General features: G+C 39.6%; 1 protein-coding gene across 1 annotated transcript in view; it reads right to left on the minus strand.

Moving 5' to 3' along the window:
* Positions 1–715: 715 nt before the first annotated feature.
* Positions 716–21,239, minus strand: part of LOC140241789 (receptor expression-enhancing protein 2-like) — a 91,988-nt gene continuing 71,464 nt past the window's right edge. Inside the window, exons 6-8 of the mRNA XM_072321540.1 lie at positions 9,538–9,754; positions 3,254–3,726; positions 716–925 (exon numbers count right to left, since the gene is read on the minus strand). Of these exons, the coding sequence (XP_072177641.1) occupies positions 833–925; positions 3,254–3,726; positions 9,538–9,754 (783 nt within the window). The 3' untranslated portion in view covers positions 716–832. The remainder of the gene's footprint in view (positions 926–3,253; positions 3,727–9,537; positions 9,755–21,239) is intronic.

Here is a 21,239-nt window from a genome sequence, read left to right on the forward strand (position 1 = left end):
TTTGTTCAACAAAATTATCATTTCGTGGACGAAATGTTCATTTAGTTACAAAATGTTGTCATTTTGTTACAAAATAATCATTTCATCGACGAAATGACTGATTTCGTAACGAAATATTCCATGCGACACTTGGCACTCCATGGTTTTTGTCCATGGTTTAAACCATGGTTTCATTTGTACCACCTTCGTGAATTCGGGCCATGATGGCTATCTAAACTGTATGTAAGCACTTAACCTCATGATTCCTTGCATAATTTCTTACAATGGGTCAGACATTTCCATGACCATTCAATCTTGCTTTCTCGACCTTAGGGCACACATTCAAGGTGAAATACAAATGTCGATCTAAAACTACGTGACCTCATAGGTCAAAAGTTACATAAGGTCAATGACCCCTTAAATACATTAGACCACAAGGGGAAATGTGCGTAATCCACCTAACAGAATTATTTCTAGTACTTTTTCTTCTCTGTGACCCAATGATGACACGATGCGAGACGTAAGGCTCCCCAACTATGCAGCTTCCCCTTTCCACGCAGTCTCCATGGCGATCGCTGCAATATTGCCTGGCATGCCCTACGCACCAAGGGGCAAGGCTTTGCTTCTTCTTTCTTTTTTAGTACGTTCTCCCCCCCCCCCCCCCCTCCCCCAACCCCAGAGATAAGCTAGAGTGTACGATGGCAATTGGGGCTTCCATCGGGAGTATTTTGGGGATTGCTTGGGGATGGGGGTGCCTTGAGCAGAAGGCCGAGAGGGAGCAAGGGGGCAAACAAATGTCATCATCATTTGGGCAAACACTGGCCTGAGTTGAATTTTTGTCTCGACTTGGGGATTATTTGGGGTGTTTTTTGGATGGCGAATGTCTGTCGCTGGGATCACGGTTTGTCATCTGGCGTGTGGAATGGCGAAGTGACCGCGTCATCATCTGAGCATGCAGAAAATAAAAGACCAAAACAAAGAAAAAATAGGGGAAGAGAAAGATAGAAGGGGGACAAAAAGCAAATGAAAAACAAAAAAGAAAGTGAGAGACATGCAAAATAATGCAAATTCGAACGCATATGAAAGAAATCGAAGGAATCGTGTGTTACTGAATGAAATGGAAGTATAGCGTAGAGTGACAAGCAAAGCACAAGCAAGGTGCTGTGAGCTTGCATGGCGTGTCAACTGAACATAAAACAGTTATGCTCTTACTTGTGTGTTTACAGTCAGTGACTGGCATTTAGTAGATATATATGCACTTTGGATACAAAGTTGGTCTTTTAAAAGTTCTACAGGAATACACTGTGAGCCATGATGAAAGTCTCGTCTGTGACAGTTCGAAATTATAAAGCATTGATATATAGAGCTCATGCAACTACCTCACTGTGTCCAGATTCTGAATGGGATACTGAAGAAATGGTTTCACACAGCAGCATACTTTCTCAAGGTTTCCTATTCATATCTTTGACTCATCATTAATACTCTACAGTTCACTACAGCTCATTGCAATAAACTGATGCTGCACTTGTGCTAAGTTGTCTGATTAGCACAGTTCCAAATTTTGGCTGTTATCAGCCATTAGGTTCCGCAAAGTTCATGAGCACCATCTGCAATGTCCACATTTCTATTTGCAGTGATAAAGTTGCATCCTGTTGGCCACAATACCAAAATGAAACTACTGCTGTGAAAACAGAAACTTGATTGCACTCTGTTGCTTTTAATATATATTCAAGCACATCTGCCTCATGCCAGACGTAGCTATAACTAAAAACAAGACTTTCCCTTTAAATAACTCACACAAAACACCTTCCTCAGCTTTTTACATATGAATTCTTCTTGTTAGGCTTGTTTTCTTTTTTTAAAGCAAGCAAGTAAACAATATCATTAGAAGATGGTTTATCACTCAATATATTCCTTGTTTGGATACCTTGTTAAGAAAAGAGAATTCCACAACTGCAATTAGAGCCTGATATCGTGTCACTTCACATTTTCCCCTACCTTACATTATATAGATGATGACTGGCGGGGGAGGGAACATACCGAATGTTCCACCTGAAGGGTTTGAAATGCTATTGAAGGAGGTTATAAGTCCCGAAACGAAGTCGAGGGACTTATAGCCTCCCGAAATAGCATTTCAAGCCCTGAGGGTGGAACGTTTGGTACATGTTCCCGACAACATATGTCATCATCTGTTATATTATATTGGTTAGTCAAATACGTCAAAAATACGCCAACGTCAAACACCAGCAGCACAACGCACTCGATCGCTCGCTCGTTGATCACGCAGAGCCAAATGCACTGTGCGCGCGCGGTCCTAGGCCTTCTGTCATATGTTACGTGAAAATGTTTTCCCATGGGAAAACATTACAAGAATGTTAGCCCATGGGTGAACATAACGAATGTACCTCCATCACGTGACTGTGTTTAGTCAATCACAACCCGGTATTTGACTAACCCATCTAATATTAAATAATAATCACACTGATATGGTCTCTTTAAACAAAGTAGCCACTTCAGTGATATCACTGCTCTTCCCTTGGATCCTGCCATCATTTAATTAATCATTACCCAAACATCACCAGTCATCCATCTGAACACTTGGAACTGAGGGGAGCCATCATGGCCAAAACATCTTGTCCCAATGATGAATGCACTGGGCAGGAATGGAATCCAGAATCTCCTGATATAAAAGAGTGCTCAGCGGCTTTCGTCACTACACCACAAAGCTCCCAACATTATTTCTGCACATAACACCCCTCCTTTAGCTCATCACATATAAGACTTTGCAAGGACTTTTATGCATGTTTGAGATCGCAGAATTCAAATTCCTGCCAAATCACTGACTTTTCAGAAGGGCATTACCCACTTTGTCATTTTTATGGCCTATTTTATGTACATGCAATATAATTCTACTCATTTACACCTATACTTCAGACATGGGAGTATCTTCTATTCAAAACACACTAACACAAGCAGTGATATTCCTACCTGTACAGATGACATTTCCGCACATTTTAGACAAAAGATCCACTGCAGAAGCATCAGAATTTGAAAATGGTGTTATCTCTTCCAGAGATAAACAACATGCAATTGGGGAGACCAATTGGTAAGTTGATGCTTTCGCTCTGTTGTGTGCAGTGCTTGTGAAAGTGAAACTTGGCAGTATGTACATTGCACAGTGTTGTGCCTGCTGCACATATTAGAAATTTTCTCATCCTACCTCTAACACACTCAAAACTTAGGTGCTACAGTCATCGCTATCCATGTTCATTACCTCCTGCCGACGATTCGACTGTCTCCGAGTGAGGTTCTCCGAGGATGCGTAGCGCGCCCTGGACCCAGTGAGGTTCTCGTTGGAGGAGTACCGGCTCGAGCGCGTCGACGACCGCAGCGAGGTGGACCTCCTCAGCGTGGCCGGCCGCTCGATGTCGCTGCTCTCGCTGTCAAACTCCAGGGGCTGCTGGGGCGGGGTGGGCTTGCGGCGGGGCGGGGAGCGCGGCTTGGCCCGGGGCTTGGCTTGGGGCGGCGGACCCATGTAGTGCTCGTGGATGAGGTACTCCTTGTCGGGGCGTTCATCCATGGGGCCCCAGTCGTTGTCAGGCTGCTGATGGATGTCCTCGTGGCCCCAGTCAGCGTCGATGTACTGCTGACGGTCAGGCTCTTTTTCCTCCCGTAACCGGTTGTCCAGACTGTCTAGGCTCTTCAGGAGGGCCCCGTGGGCCGACCCGCCATAGTCGAGGTCATGCACTGTAAAGAAGGGCAAACAATCAGATTACTTCTTGAAAAGTCTCACAGACAGAAATTAAAAAAGAAAAATACTTCCAACTCAAGTAAAGTATGGATGTCATATACTTATCATATAAACAAACATGTTTTGTGGAAAATCACAGAATCTAGATTCCTTGAACTGGCTGTAAAGCTATGCACATCTACATATTTGTTTGTTTCTATTTTGCCTTCAAGATCGCATTGATGGATGTGGACATATAGTAGGTGTAGCCGATGAAAAACCCTGATAGACATTGACAAAAGAAAAAAAATATGAATAAAGATGTCAGGTTAATGGAAGACAGTAGAGAAGGAGTTAAGATTACACATTGTTAAAAAGAAAAAGAAAATGTTATGTGGTGACAGCAAATACTTCTTATCAGGATTTATCTTTGTGTCTGAATGTTAGTTTCACACAAACCTATTAATATCATAGCACAGGAAAGGAAACTGGCATGTTGCCTCGCCGAATAATATCAGAAGGAATTTGAAAGCTACGCGCCAGACACAAATTTCATAAATATTTTAGACGCATCTCAACACACCCTCACCAGTAAGTTCTGCACCTGTTGATGAACTCTAATTATACTTCCTGACACAGCACACATGAGTGGATGACATATCTAGATATTTTGTTATTCAACAATGTCCCTGGAGCAAATATATCCTCCACAAGGCACAAGTCCTACATCAGTGGGGCCTTATCAATGCTATAAATATCAAGGGTCTGGTACCAGTCCTGAACATCTGTGTCAGGTTAAGGGGCCTTGGAAATTTGGATGTCATTTTATCATACCACAGTGTATCCTTGGTATAGTCCAGCACAAAGCATGTTTACATCATGCCAATCTCACTTTGGTAGGGGGGGGGGGGAGGTATCATAAAGGAGAAAGGTTATGATGATAGTTTGCTATGGAGACATTGCAAATACAGCAGGAGATAAGAGGATGACTGATAATGAGACAAGAAAGCACATGACCATCATGATAGAGGGTAGCATGGAACAGCAAATTAAAAGGGAAATAGAACAGAGCAAGGACGAGGAGAAGGTAGAGGAAAAGAGAAATGAAAGAAGAAAAATGAACAAGAAAAGAATGAATGATGATGATAAAAACAGTGTGAGGAGTATATAGAAGAGATGATGATGATGATGATGATGATGATGATGATGATGATGATGATGATGAAGAAGAAGAAGAAGAAGAAGAAGAAGAAGAAGAAGAAGAAGAAGAAGAAGAAGAAGAAGAAGAAGCATGGAAAAGCAAATTAAAGGAAACAGAACAGAGTAAGGAAGAGGAGAAGGTAGAGGAAAAGAGAAATGAAAGAAGAAAAATGAAAAAGAGAATAAATGATGATAAAAACCGTGTGAAAAGTATATAGAAGAGATGATGATGATGAAGAAGAAGAAGAAGGAGAAGAAGAAGAAAAAGAAGAAGCTGATGATGATGATCAATATGAAGGAAAAAAGAAGAGGAGAAGAGGAAGAGGAAAAGCGGAGGAAGAAAATGAAGGAGAAGAAGACGAAAGTGATAGAGAGGAAGAGCAGAAAACACAAAAAGACAGCAGAAGATGAGGAGGAGGACAACAGCAGAGAAGGAAACAAGACAAAAAGAAGTAAGAGAAGACAAAGATAGACAAGAAAATGAAGAACCAAGTGCATCATGGCAGGGAGCCTGCCTTAATGAGACCTCTGTTCCCAAGGAGAGATCGAGCTGCCTTGAATTTTCTGTGCCATGTGCGTGGTCATGGCAGTGATTGGGGCCATATAAAATACCCAGGGATAATGAAAGATTTCCCTCTCCCTCTCTCTTTTTTCCCCCCACTTTGCCAGCTGCCCCCACTCCCTTTTCTTTTCCTTCCTCCTCCAAGGGGGGGGGGGGGGGGGAGCAAACTCATCTTGTCAAAGACAGGCAATGACAACATATGTTGCATTTCCCCCATTTCTTCTCAAAATGTTGTATTTCAAACTCCCCCCACCCCCAGCCCCCCCCCCCCCTCCAAAAAAAAAAAAAAAAAAAAAAAAAAAAGAGAGAGAGGGAGAGAGAAAAGTAGAGGTGACAAGTGTTCTGACAGGGTACTTCACTTCAGGGTTAGTCTGGATTTTGTTATGATTCCAAGTTCTACTTTAACATTTGTTATACATAAAAAAAAAATCACTGTCAATATAATATCATGGCTTTAAAAGAATAAATAAACACACAAACAAACAAAAAATCTACATAAGTATGAAAATGAGGACTCTAGGCCCAGACTTTTAACTTTTGAATTTATGGGAAAGCCAACCTTTTAGCACAATGATAAATATCTACTGGTCTGGAAACAAGACTAAGATGTGCCAGCAAACTCATAACTTAGAATCCATGCTACAAATAAAGAGAACTTACCATTATTGATAAAAGAAACTGTAAAAATCAATAGAATCAATCAAGAAAAGTGAAAGGAAACACCATCTGGTGGGGATAGGTGTTACTTTGGGCCTGTTTCTACTAGCAGAGCCAAACCATGAAATAGAGAAGTTGCGACACTCATGTCGTATGAACACTGCCAAGACAGCGAGAGCATAAGAGAATGAAGGGAAAAACAGAAAATACATTTTGAGATGAAAGAATCAGGAATCTCTTGATGACAAATAGACAGAGGTAAGAAGACAGATACCAATCAGAATGAAGGAGAAAAAAATGTAGAAGAGCACCAAGAACAAGAGGAACGAACAGATAATACACAGACTAAAAGAGTATAAGAGATGTAGACATGCAAAAAATAGATAAATACAAGAGACCCTGGGGTCACGCCCTCACCCGAGTATCGCAATTTCACCTTCCATGCATTCTTGCACACTCTTACCTGAGAACATTGGAAACTTAGGTCTGCACATGGATCCCCCCCCCCCCCCTCAACTCCAGGGTGGGGGGGGGGGGGGGGGGGGCAAGCAGCCCTGGATCTGCAATGAACAAACTTGGAACTAAAGTCATCAATGTACAAACTCATGGTATTAACTATGCTTTATCATTTCTGGTTCTAGAGGAGAAGATTTTAAATATTCCTTAATGTGGGGGGGGGGGGGGGTGGGCCCCCTAGGGGCCCCCCAAGAGGGACATGGTGCCCATTTGAAGGAATTGAGATTCTATCCCCCCAGGGATGCTACCTGCTAAGTTTGGTCAAAATTCATCATGAGGTTTTCAAGAAGAAGATGAACATGTACAATTCAGGCCCCATTACAACTGTAGTGTAGGACTTCTCTCCATCCCCTCTCCTGGGTGTTTGGGCCCCCCTGGGGCCCCCTAGGTGGGCCATGGTGCCCATTTGAACAATTTGAGATCCTATCCCCCTAGGGATGCTACCTGCCAAGTTTGGTAAAAATCGGTCATGGGGTTCTCAAGAAGAAGATGAAAATGTAAAAGTTTACACACGACGGACGACGCACGACGGACAAAGAGCGATCGCAATAGCTCACTTGAGCCTTCGGCTCAGGTGAGCTAAAAAGGCACAGAGCCAATATGTGAATGAGACATTTGCACCAAGAAATAAGCAAGGGAAAGTGGAATAGCCAGAGTGTAGGAAAAAAAAGCAACAACAGAAAGTGGGAAAAAGGCAAGGGAAACCTAGAGGGAATGAGATGGACAGCGAAAGAGAGAAAGGAGAATCCTGATCCCAATGCCCTTTTCTGACGTGCGTGGTTATGGCTGGACAATTCCCCACCCACACAGCTGCCACTCCTCTACTACGTCAATGCTCTAAAAGACACAGCTGGTCTCTCCTAAAAGAATCCATCTAACTTTTTGTCGTTGCCTAGAAATTTAACTTCAATGGGTTAATTGGAGGATTTGATGCCACCAGGGAGATAAAGAGAGGATTTTATCTGCTAGTGATCTGTGACTGGGGGCGGTATCATCTTCATACCTGGATTATCACCCATTTTAATCTCTGTCAGTCAACTAACACACACAAAAAAAGCACACTTAAAGCATTTCAAATATATATTTCCCTCCTGAATATTGATAAGGAATGAGAATGGGGGATGAATTGTCGAGTTGATGTCAACATTTCCTTTAGGCAATCCCTTCATTCTGAGCTCAGTGCAAAACTACAACAAGAACGTACATACATATGTTATACTCTGAATTCCATGAGAAGGATAGAGCGAGGTTGAGGGAATAAGTTTAATCCACATGCAAGGTAAGTTTGCATCAAATGGCATATGAGTGATCGATGATGCTATCAGTATGTCTGGATTTGTCACTTGCGTTCTACGTGGTCTTAGCCCATGATGCAACTGGCTGCTAATTCTGGGGTAAGCATGCGAGGGTCATTCTCAAGTCATATAGTTAAGCCTGTTCCATTTATAGATTCAAAAGGCTTCACATGCCCCCAAGTGATATTTTGTTTTGGGGCAATGTATGAATGGTGGCAAATGAAATTCATTTCTGCATCACTATCCCCTAAAAAAACTAGAAATGTCGCTACGGCGACTGGTGTATGCCTCCGCCATAATACATAGTTCTCCTAATAGGTCTATAGTACAATGTCTTGACAATGTGTGATGACAGTTTCACACAAATGGCAAAATATTAAAATGACAGGTTTGCCACAAATGTGCTGAATGTTCACTTTCCTAGAACTAGGTTCAATTGGATGAATGATTAAAACGTCAGAGTGCAGGTATTTGGGGGAACTGATGATTTTCACTTGACTTTTGACCCTTTTACAAGTTTATGCATTGAGTAATTTTCAAGGTATTGAGAAAAAGTATAATTTCAGTATCAAATGGTAAAATAGTATTATCGAAACCTGGCCTTTGACCTTTGACCCCACAGTTCCAAAGAGAATCACTGTTAGGTAGAACATGCATAAATATGTAAGTTTCATGACAATACCTTGAGTTATTTCTGAGATATGGAGGAAAAAGTGCAATTTAGCACTTTCACTTGACCTTTGACCTTTTGACCTTTGACCTTTTGGCAAGAAACTTCCCACAGAATATATATTGGGTTATACATGCATACATCAAGTCTTAAAAAAATCCTTCAGGCATTGCATAAATATAAGGAAAGTAGTTATATTTTGAGGAGTTGACCTTGACCTTTGACCCCTGACCTTTGACCCATGACCCCCAACTTCCCTAGATAATCACTGCCCATCGGTACAAGCATATATACTAAGTTCCCTGAAGATACCTTGAACCATTTGCGAGATATGGAGAAAAACATGAAATTTCATTTTTTTTTCCACAAAATAACCTGTGACCTTTGACCTTTGACCCTGTGACCCTAAAATCCACATAAAGTATCATCCCCCAAGGATATACCCTCATACCAAGTTTGATGCAAAACCACCACATGGTTCTTGAGATATCGACAAAAACAAAATGGGACGGACGGACGTACAGACGTACGGACGTACGGACGGACGGACGACCCGAAAACATAATGCCTCCGGCCACTTCATTGGCGGAGGCATAAAAAAAACTCTTGTGTGTTGAAGGGTGTAGTCTTGGTAATTTGGAAGGATATACTCAAGAGACGGAAGGTGACAGAATGACAATTTGAAATTCAGGATGAACATGGTGTGATGACCATGGTCTGGTGAGGTCAGAAGTCAGTGTAGAAAGTGAGAAGAAAAAGAATTGTGACGACAAGAAACTTGCTCTGGAATGGATTTCAGCCTATATGCAAGATGTACTCTTAACCTGCGATACGGGAGAGCTGGGGAAAACAACATTTGATAATCATAGAAACTTTAAGCAAGAAGACACGACACCATTTCATGTCAGGCGTCGATCTCCTCACTCACATTCCGGTGTGAGCAGTATGCCCATGTCCTCGTTGTCGGCCTCGTCCTGCGACCTCGCCAGCCCTCGCACGCTCCTCTGCATGACCCCAGCGTCATCGTCAGGCTGGTCGCTGCCGGAGCGGTTCTTGGTCTGCGGTTCCTCCCTCATTCCAGCTGAGCCGGCAGCTATGGCAATCCCAGAGTACGTCTTCAGCTGATCCAGCAGTGAGGTCTGTCCCTAAAGTTGTGATATCAAATGGTTTGGGAAGGAGGACAAAAAGTAGAGCTGGAAATTAGCCATTTATTTCATGTTTTAACCATATTAATTCAACACAGGACGACTTCTTTTTTTTTTTTTTTGTAATCACAAAAGCTGTCATATTAAAGTTTCTCTGAAATAGAATGCTTTGCCATGAAGGGAACTATTTTCATGCAGTGAAGAATATAAAACGGCAAGAAGTACTCCTTAAAATCTCAAAGAGCATCAACAAACCTGGATATAAGTATATGGGACAAGGCAGTGTAAATGAGCCTTCTTATACATGTCACACATCAGTTTTATTACATTGCATAACTTATCACTTGTAAAGCTAAACAAAATATTCAAGCAAATCCTTACATGCATTGACTAAACTGCAGTCTTTGGATAAATTACATTAGAAACACATTTCATAAAATGAGACAGACAGGGAAAAACATGGGTATTCAAAGTAGGAAGGACTCCATGCAGCGAATGCACAAAGATGATTCAAGGGAAAGATTATATTAACATATGATCACTTTGTATGCAGTACAAAAACATTGATACATTCACTGCAATTCACAAATGTGGTTTGCTCAACACCATGTGTCTCTGCCCAGAGGATAAATTGTTCATAATTTGCTTAGTATATAAATATGTGATATATACGTTCACAAGTACTATAAAAAAAAAAAAATTATATAGAATATGAATTTCTGTCATGAACCCAAGTCCCTGTAAATATATGTGATAATGTTTAATGATACTATAAAACCAGATTTTTTGCTAATTTCATGAGGAGCCAAGATTCGCGACATTAAAATGCAAGCAAAAAATTCTTGTCTACACTATACATTGAACGCCAGTAGCAATTAGAGAAAATGTCATGACACGAAAAAGGCCCCAGGGTTCAATTTGCAAAAATTTCAGGCCATGATTATTTTTGGTTTTAAAGTGTATGATTGATTCTTCAAGGGAATCATCAAGTCAACTTCAGATGAACTTCGGCACAGTTCACACACTGAAAACTTTTTTCCCCAAAGTTAGTGTTATGATGGCTGGATCCGAGATCCAAACTCGTGACACAAAGCACTCGGGTCTGAATTTCACAGACTACCCCAAAGTGTAGAATTCTTCCTCCTGTCTCTCTTGGCCCTTCACTATTGATTCCTGTCCAAAATGGATTGCAATTGTGATCCGTAGGTATCACTTTACTGATGGGAGGGCTTCGTTTGGGGGTTGGTGACCGCTGCCGGACACCAGTAATGTGAAAGACTTTCTCTCTATGCCCTTCCTTTAAAAAAAAAAAAAAAAAGTGACATGATCCAAGAACCCCCCCCCCCCAAAAAAAAAAAAGGAAAATGAGACTGGTGATCAGATCACACTCTTAAATGCTCATTGCACATGTTGCTGTATGCAGATCCATACAAAGTGCCTGCCACTTTCATTCTTCACTCCAGATTTAAAAAATTGTGAGTTGTCGCTGATTATAAACCACTGCACACTTACTTTGTCGAACAAGGAACTTCTCATCCAATGAATAAAATGAATCGTGCAAGTTTCTGTTTGCATGAAATATTACACCCGCAAAAAAAAAAAAAAAAGAAGGGAAAAACTATCAAGTCATACCATGCTTTCTTTCATCAGATAAAATGTGTCTTTGTGTTTTTGTATTCATATCTGATTAAAAAATGCCCTAAACATAGCTCAATACAACCACTCACAAATTGTCTTACAAGTCCAGATCGCAAAATACTATACTATACAAACTTAAATGTGTCTGTGTACAGGTGTGTATGTACTTTCTTTTGTATAAAAGAGCTCTGCACTGTCCAATGGATACAGCTGGACTAAAACCCGGACCTGTGCACCTGTGATTCTAAACCGTAAGAAATAATTCCTACGGATTTCCGACATCACTGCCCAGCATCCTGCTGACACAACTCTAAAAGGTTTTTAATGTCAGACCATGAACAGCTCACTTCCTCCCGCAACAAATCGGAGGGAAATAGATCCGTAAAACTGGACACGCGAAATCTCAGTTATGTGACAGCTATTCCAAAAATCCCTTTGAAGGCCAGGTGAAAAAAAACTCAAATAAAAACAAATTTCTAATATTCTCTTTCATTCATTTGTTTGTTTGTTGTTGTTGTTTTTTTGGTTGTTTTAATCTGATATTGTTTTCATCAGATCAACTTTATCCTTTAATAGTATTTTCTTCTTTCTTTATTCCTTTTTTTATGGTACTAGGTGGCAGTGACAGTAGAAATCAGTCTTTCCAAAGTCTTTAAAACTAGGTAGTTTACAGCTAGAAATATCATTATCATACACTTTAGAAGCATACATGGTCAACTATGGTGAATCTTGTATGATGGAACTTTACACTATCAAAAAAGAACTACAAGCATATTACTATTCATAATTTCACTGAGCTTTTCCACATGACTCTATAAGGAAACTATCGTTCCTACAATTCTATTTGTGCACTGTAATTACTCAAAGTGAATTAATCTCAGGAAATCTACAAATAATCTTTTTTTTCCCAAATACATTCCAATGAAGCTGGAGCGAATGCTCCCGACCACAAAATTGTGACTTCCCAAAGATGCACTTTCTCTTTACAGGATGAGGTTAATTTTGCAGAAAATGCTGATGGAATTCTACTTTGAGGAAAGCTCAGAGAAGAAAGGCATCTATATGCCAAGGAATCAATGCATTTAAACAAACTCTCTAATCTATCTGTCTGTCTGTCTGTGAATCTGTCCCTCTGTATATTTGTCGTACCTATCTGGGTATCTATTCATCTATTTCCAGTCCCCATTATAAAATGTCCCGCGTCAAGTAAATGTCTGTCATGACTGATGCATGCTGCATTTAACCAACAAGAGTAATACCTGTTGGTGGTTTTGTGTTCACTGATTACAATAAGCTCAATTGTTTCAAGAAAAGTAAAATGTATTTCACAAAATGATTTCATGTATATATGCGTAAAACATGTTGCTATTGTTTATTCATTAATACATCACTGTCATAAGGTTACGTCATTGGAGAGAAGCTCAGGCTTTCAGTGTTTGAAAGAAAATGATTGTTATTTTTTTTTTTTGTTAGAGGGAGCAAGTGTTCTGAACCCCTGATCCATCCTTAAGCATGCTTATAAGCAAAAAAGTACAGCATGCAAGCATTAGAGCAATGCTAAATATAGTTTAATATATTTTCCATGATAAAAGATGCAACAGCCTGACATTGCCATGAGGTTCAGCTCAAAGGTAGAATCTGCAAAAATTGCCCCCCCCCCCAAAAAAAAAGGAACATCTCCACTGTTTGTCTGTTTTCTTCCACGATGAGTCAAGACAAAAAGAAGCTAGTCATTAAAACCCCCCTTTTCAAGCATCGACGGCCACATCGAGGGGCTATATTTAGGCGGCAAAGGGTACAGGAGGAGGAAGCTGATTTCTCGGTTAATTTGGGACGAGCGATCCGAGGGCTGCTGCTCTCACAGCAATACACGCGCTCCTCACAGACAAGCTTTTCAGACTTACGACAGTCTGTTCCACATTGGGAGCTTTGTGCAATATTCTACAGCTGTTGCTCAGCTCTGCTTTATACATTATCTCTGTTAATATTTGCAACAATAATAGTAACTTTAACAATATTTTTGTCTTATATCTTTCTCATTGTTTATCATTCTGAGAGTAATATAGTGATAAGAATGATGATAACTATCATAACCACACAACTTGCTGTTATAATTATTAAGTTCTATTATCATTATCATCGTTATCATCATCAGCATCACCAATATTATCATTATTACGATTATGATTATAGTCATGAATATGAAGATGATTATCACTTATTACTATTATCACAATTATGATTATAATCATGATTTTGATGATGATGATTATCATTGTTATTATTATTATCATATATCAATAAAATCATTTTAGTATCTTTGGCATTTTGGGGATCTTGAGTAAAATGGTCCAACAAGCAAAACATTTGTAAACTTTTTCTAAATTGTCACTTGTTCCTTTTTGCTGCATGAAAGGGTAATATACCTATCATCCCTTAGGTGCAATGTGATACAGTACACATCATTTCCCTTCCACAACATGCAACAGATGCAACAAAAACTCTGCAAAAAGTTTTTAATTTGTGCAGAGGAAATCTGAGAACAAAAGGGACATTTGAGAAACCTCCAGATTGACTGATTGCGGGATTAGCGCAGTGGAGCCCACCCAGGGAAAGGGTGGGGGACATTCACTACGCCTAGACAGCTCTATCAGCAGCCTAATCCAGCGCGTCGCACGCAACGACAAATGCTGTAACTAACAGCCATGCCATTTTACCCAGCATCTCAGCGAGTCACTTAAAGAGCCTGCTTGTTCACAATCTAAAATGTAGCATGCGTATGTAATCGAGAAAAAACTACACACGTATGAATATGATATCAAAATTTTAAAAGTTAGACTCTACTTGATCAAACTCTTGTATCAAGATAATAAGTGCATAATACAGAGATATATCATAACTGTAGAATTTGAATATAAACACTTAAGCAGCGGTACAGAAATTTGTTGGACTAACATCTGTATTGCATGAAAGAAAAAAAAAAGAGAAAAACTAAGCCCATGTCTACACACACTCCTGCTGTTGGTTAATGGGAATATGTATGACATCATGCTGTGAGAGAGTTTACGTGTAATAAAAAGTGACAAACATTTGAGTTCCTTGATTAGTTAAATTGTGGTCTTTGTTTAACATTTGGATGACTCTTCATTTGCATAAAACTTAACAAATAACAACACTGCACTTTACAGATAAGTCAAATATTGATCTTTCACAATACTTATTTTACATGCAGGAAGTAAAAAAAAAAAAAAAAGATATCAAATAATACTACAGTTCAGTGCCTCAGTCAAAAATTAGTGTGTGTTGTTGGTTTTTTGTTTTTGTTTTTTTGTTTTTTTAGGTCATACTGAAGTGAAAGGTTTAAACCTGTTTCTTTTTTTGTTTTTTTTTACATGAAATGGTACATTAAATGTGTTGTTTTGATCCCTTCATTACATGAAAGGGTTCATTTGTAAGACATGTTTTATAAGGATGGTTTCCTAACACCATACCTACCTTCTAAGTAAAGACCACCTTATATAATATCTAGGGCCTACACAATACTCTGCACACAAGATGCAAGCCGACTTAAGTTTTACAGAATATAGCCCCCCATCACACCCTACATGTCATCATCACTCAACACGTCATGCATGCCATGAATATTACATCCTGTACCACCTGCGTCGTCGTCGCAGCCCCTGGTCATGGGTGCATCTTCCGCCCCCTGCGCCCCCCCCCCCCCAACCATCCATCTCCATATCCAACCCCTCCCCCTTCCCCCTCCCTTGCTACCTCCCCCCCCCCCCCCCTCTCTTCCATCATACCCTCTACACAATTCCTCAGCCCCTGGCTCCCTACTGTTCTCTTCCTTACCACATCCACTTGCAACCCCCCCCCCCCCTTAACCAATGCTCCACTACTTGTGGAAATTATCATAAAATGCGCCTCATGAGAGTTGCGTGACCTATGGCAAGACAAGTTAACATCAATTTTACTGGGTTTTTAGGCCATCATACTGAAGGGGATATGGCAAATGAGCGTTTCAGTGGGATCATCAGTTGCAACATAGAAAAGACGGTTGAGAACTAATTTCAGGTTTCTAACATTTTTTGTGATATAATGAGAAACCTCTTATGAAATATGAAAGAGCATGTAAATCTATGAGGAATTCAACATTTACTAGTATTTGATGAAAATTGGTTTTGAAATGGCTGAGACATCCCAAACAGAGCGATTCCAATAAAGTGTGGGACCCACACTTTATCATGATTGCTTTGTTTTACTATGTTTTTGGATGTTTCAGTCATTCCAAACCCAATTTTCATCAAATAAACTTTGAATTCCTCTTAAAATGGTATGCTCTGTACTATATCATAAGTGTTTTCTTGGTATCTCGCAAAAATGTAAAAGCCCAATTTTCATCTCCACCAATACTGTACCATCCCTTTAAGCAGACAATAATTAATGACGGAGGATTCAGGTATCAATTCCAAAAAAAAAAAAAAAAAAAGTAAATATATTTTATGCTAAATCAAGCTACCAACTAAGGTCTTGGCCCAACACATGACAGCTAAACATAGACGCCTGGCAAACAACCAAGGCACAATTCTGATCATTCAATCAGGACTCCAATCCAATCAGAACTCAACACTAATATTGTATATTTAGGAAATATGCTGAAAATCGTGGCCCTATTTTGACAATTCTCAAATTTCCAAAGCCTTTCCTTAATTAGCATTCTAGTGTCAGGTATCAGAAGCCTGTCCCAAGTTATTCATCTGGACAAAAAGTATTTGCTACTTAAAAATGTATGTATTGTGTTTTTATTTTATTTCTTTTTTTTTCTTTTTTTCTTTTTTTTTTCTTTTTCTTTTTTTTTTTGGGGGGGGGGGGGGGGGGGGGGGGAGGGCTCAACCTATGGAATGAGGCAGCCCAAACTAGAAAAATGATAAGACATGATTATGACAGTCCTTCTGAGATACATGACGGACTGACATAGAAAAACCAGAAACATTAACAACATGAAATCTTTGCGAATTGGAGCCGTCATCTTTTTTTTTTCTGCAAGAAACTTTCATGAATCGGCGACTGGCATTTGATGCGTTGATTAGGCAAAAAAAAAACTTTCTTGTGCATTTTACTTTCCCAAGTCTTGGCTCCTTGCGAAATTTGCAAAAGATTCAAAGACACAAAAACATCTGGTTCTACAGTACAGCTAGCCATTTGCGTGTCAACTCTGAGAGGGGTAAGGAAAAGTTTGTTGAACCCCGAGACAGGATGGGGGGGGGGGGGGGAATAGAGAGAATGTTGTAGCCTGTTGGGTGGCACTGGGACCATATCCAACGTGATGGGTTTACAATCACATTTACGATGACATTAACGCGGACCTGACTGCAAAGAGCCAATTCACAAGCAAGATGTCTGACAATGTCTGGACAGGCACAGCTGTGTAGGGTGTCAGATCATGTAATACGGTAGCCACAAATATACAATTTGTGAATAGTTTAGCAGAGAGAGAAAAAAAATCATGAAAGGTCACATCAGAATTTATAACCTCTATTATTTTTGTTTCACTTTTCCTCACTGTGTTTTTTTTTTTTCTTCTTCTTTGTACATTCGTAGCATTTAAAGCACATTGAAATATCATCCACACTTCATAAAATACTAACCGCTGGAAAATCAAATTAACCTCATAGCACTCACAGCTTAAGCTAAGCCCCAGTATATATCACTATGCAGAAAGTGATACACCCCGATGTTCACATCAAATTACACTGATGAGCTGCTATGCCTAGCTAACTACACAGAGTCACTGCATAGAAAATTACAGAGCAAGAGGGGAAAGTCTTCCTAATTAGCAAGGGGGGGGGGGATGGGTAATAATCTGTTGACTCATTTCGGACTTTTCAAGATTTGCATTCTGGATAGTTAGTTGCATGAGAGGAAGTGTAGTATAAAACATAAATAATCAATTGTCCATTTGCTTCTTAACGAAAGGGCTTTGAACCTTTTTTCCATGCTAATTATGCTAGGCTACCACAGCCATCCCATCCTCCCCGCCCCCATGGGTAGGTAGGGGAGCCATGTAGAATACTCCAAATATATGACATTTCTAGAGGGATCGCAAAAAGTAGCAAAAGCCTGTGGATTACATCTCCAACATTTCTTCACAGTGAAACACTCTAAACAAACAGTACAGCCATTTTGACCATGCCAGTGCTGCATGTGGCATCAAACATAAAGAGCAGAAAAATTTGATTGTTCTGGAGGTTCCAAATTATCATTGCCTTTCAGTCATCGATAAAAACTGCATAATCAGTGAAACCGTGCATATATTCAGGTGTGAGTTTCTTTTCGATTTGTCTCCCTCTACACATTAAAGCAGTTGCAATCTTAACAAATTTAATTTGTAGAGGGAGACATATCGAAGAAACTCACACCTGAACCTTCACCCCTTCTGAACAAGGAAAAGTAGAAATTACGCGGTGCGTAATATATGTCCCCGCCGGAAGTAGCATTTAGTAGCAAAATGTACAATATAGGTAAAAAGATCAAGGTCAAAGGTCAAAGAAGTCAAAGGTCAAAATTCTATGTAGAAGTTTTGAAGCCCTCACCTAGTGCCATCACATAAAGCAAACGGAATCGAAATCGGGTTAGAAATGGCGAAGGAGTAGCATTTTGTAGCCAATGTACAATATAGGTAAAAAATCAAGGTCAAAGGTCAAAGAAGTCAAAGGACAAAATTCTGTGTAGAAGTTTTGAAGCCCTCACCTAGTGCCATCACATAAAGCAAACGGAATCGAAATCGGGTTAGAAATGGCGAAGGAGTAGCATTTAATAGCAAAATGTACAATACAGGTCAAAAATCAAGGTCAGAGGTCAAAGAAGTCAAAGGTCAAAATTCTGTGTAGAAGTTTTGAAGCCCTCACCAAGTGCCATCACTTAAAGCAAACGGAATTGAAATCGGGTTACAAATGGCGAAGGAGTAGCATTTTGTAGCAAAATGTACAATTTAGGTCAAAAATCAAGGTCAAAGGTCAAAGAAGTCAAAGGTCAAAATTCTGTGTAGAAGTTTTGAAGCCCTCACCTAGTGCCATCATATAAAGCAAACGGAATCGAAATCGGGTTAGAAATGGCGAAGGAGTAGCATTTTGTAGCCAATGTACAATATAGGCAAAAAATCAAGGTCAAAGGTCAAAGAAGTCAAAGGTCAAAATTCTGTGTAGAAGTTTTGAAGCCCTCACCTAGTGCCATCATATAAAGCAAACGGAATCAAAATCGGGTTAGAAATGGCGAAGGAGTAGCATTTTGAAGCAAAATGTACAATATAGGTCAAAGGTCAAGGTCAAAGGTCACAACTGAAATTCTTTATAGAAGTTTCAAAGCTCCCATGTAGTGCTATCATATAAAGCAAACAGAATCAAAATCGGGTTAGAAATGGCGAAGGAGTAGCATTTTGAACATTTTGATCACACACGGATGCACGGACGGACGCACGGACGGACGCACGGACGGACACACGGACACACGGACACACACACGTACGGAGCCCGTTTCATAGTCCCCTGCTCGAACTCGTTCGGCGGGGACAATAATATCTTTCTTTCATTCAGTACATATGTTATCATTCTTCACAAAGGCACACTAAAGATTTTAAAAAAAGAAGGAATGTCTGTAAAATTTTGTTTGTGTGAGGGAATCCTGAATTTAAAGGACAAGTTCACCTTCATAAACATAAGGATTGAGAGAATGTAGCAATATTAGTAGAACACATCATTGAAAGTTTGAGGAAAATCAGACAATCAGTTCAAAAGTTATGAATTTTTGAAGTTTTTGTGCAGTAACCGCTGGATGAGAAGACTACTGCAGTGTGTGAATAACTTAGATGTCACATGCGTACAACAATATAAGGAAAATATAGAGAGAATTTCACAAAATTTCATCTTTTGAAAAAAGTACACATTCCCCCGACTCGTTACCGACAAATGTTATGGGTAATATCATTCCCCCTGCCTTTAGAAAGAGGCAAGTCAAGTGCTCTTTTATTATGCGCAAAAAGTGAAAATATGTTGAATTTTCTTTACATTTTCTTTATACTGTTGTACGCATATGACTCACAAGCTGTAGTAGTCTCCTCATCCAGCGGTTCCTACACAAAAATTTTTAAAATTCATAACTTTTGCATCGATTGTCCAATTTTCCTCAAACTTTCACTGATGTGTTCTACTAATATTGTTGCATTCTCTCAATCCTTATGTTTATGAAGGTGAACTTGTCCTTTAATGTAATTCAAAAGGAGAGACATTATGCACTTGCATGTTCCCATAAAAGCATACAGAATGACTTCACCGATGTCAAGGGTATGGGAGAGGGGGGAGAAGGTAATAACATTCACTCGCATTTGCCATAAATGGAGTGAAATAGATGTGTCTCGCCAGCAGAATGTAATAAAAGTACTCTCTGCCACTCTTGTATATCTTCTTCTCCTCCCCTTTTCTCTTACTCTCCTTCTCCTTCTCTTTCTATTTCTCTTCTCTTCGACCCATTTCTTTCAATTTGTCCATTTGGCCGGGTGAAATTAGCCTCGGCTTCACTTTATGGAGAGACAAGGTGGCAACTATCCAGGGGCCTCCAAGGTATGAAATATATATGTTGCATGTACACTGTAGCACGGCCATTTTTTTTTTTTTTATAAATACAATATTTTACAACTAGCAGCACATAGAAGAGTTTCATATGTAGAGAAACAGGTGTCATGCATTTAAAAAATGGATGATAATGATAATTTGATAAAAGTGGGAAGAGCGCACAATAAACAAGGTGGTCAGACGTCTAGTTGAAAATTACCTTATGATGTACTTGTGTTGAATACAGAGGGTCTACGGATTAATGTCTGTGTGTGCATGCATAAAGGTATATGAGTGAGTGTGTATGTGTGTGTGTGTGTGTGTGTGTGTGTGCTCAAAGCATGACTCTGGCAGCTTCGATGCACAGACACATTTAAGCAGTATCACATTCATAGTATGAATATGGATTGAATAATTGATAAAAGTATTGACAATGACACTCACATACAGACCAGACAAAAGAATGTACCAGTAACCTAGTTACCTCGTACCTACAGAGTACACAAGGGAAATACACACAGGGGGATATTTAAGCATTGCATTGGGTAATAATGTATAGAATTACAGTACAAGAACAGCACAAATAAGAACAATGTCAAGAACGTTGATTTCACATATTACAGCAAAAAACAACAGAGCATCCATGCTAATGATGAAAGTGTCAATGTTGGGTGGGGGGGGGGGGAACAAATTGTTCACTGAACAAACTGTGGACAGACTATCCAAAGTCTCGCTTTCACATCTTTAAAACCGTCAATGTAAAACTGCACAATTATAGTCACATTGAACAATGACAAGCAAGCTACAAATACAAATTCTAACCAGACAATACAATATCAACATTCCATAAAATTCTCCTGAGATGTGACAAAACCAAGAGACAAAGACTACAAAGAAAATTAGAATTATTTGGTCTTCACTGTATGAAATGACCATCAAAAGGGAAAAATCAACATAAAAGAAAACCTGTGAACACAGGTGACCTCAGTACACAGGTTCAATAGCATGCAGACTGGTTTGATGTGATTCAAATCAAGAACTTTGTATTTATATGACAGCTTGCCCTCAGGTTCTTGGCATGACAGAGATAATTTCCATAAATTGAGCAATTTCCACAGAGATAGGATCCATGGGTGTTACAAATGACAGACGTATCAGCAAAATCTATATCGGAGCTGAATGCAAACTTTTTTTTTTTCTGCGACTAAAACAAAAAAATATCTTTTCTTTGAATGTGA

This window comes from Diadema setosum, chromosome 18 (assembly GCF_964275005.1).
Source record: "Diadema setosum chromosome 18, eeDiaSeto1, whole genome shotgun sequence".
NCBI classification, from domain to species: domain Eukaryota; kingdom Metazoa; phylum Echinodermata; class Echinoidea; order Diadematoida; family Diadematidae; genus Diadema; species Diadema setosum.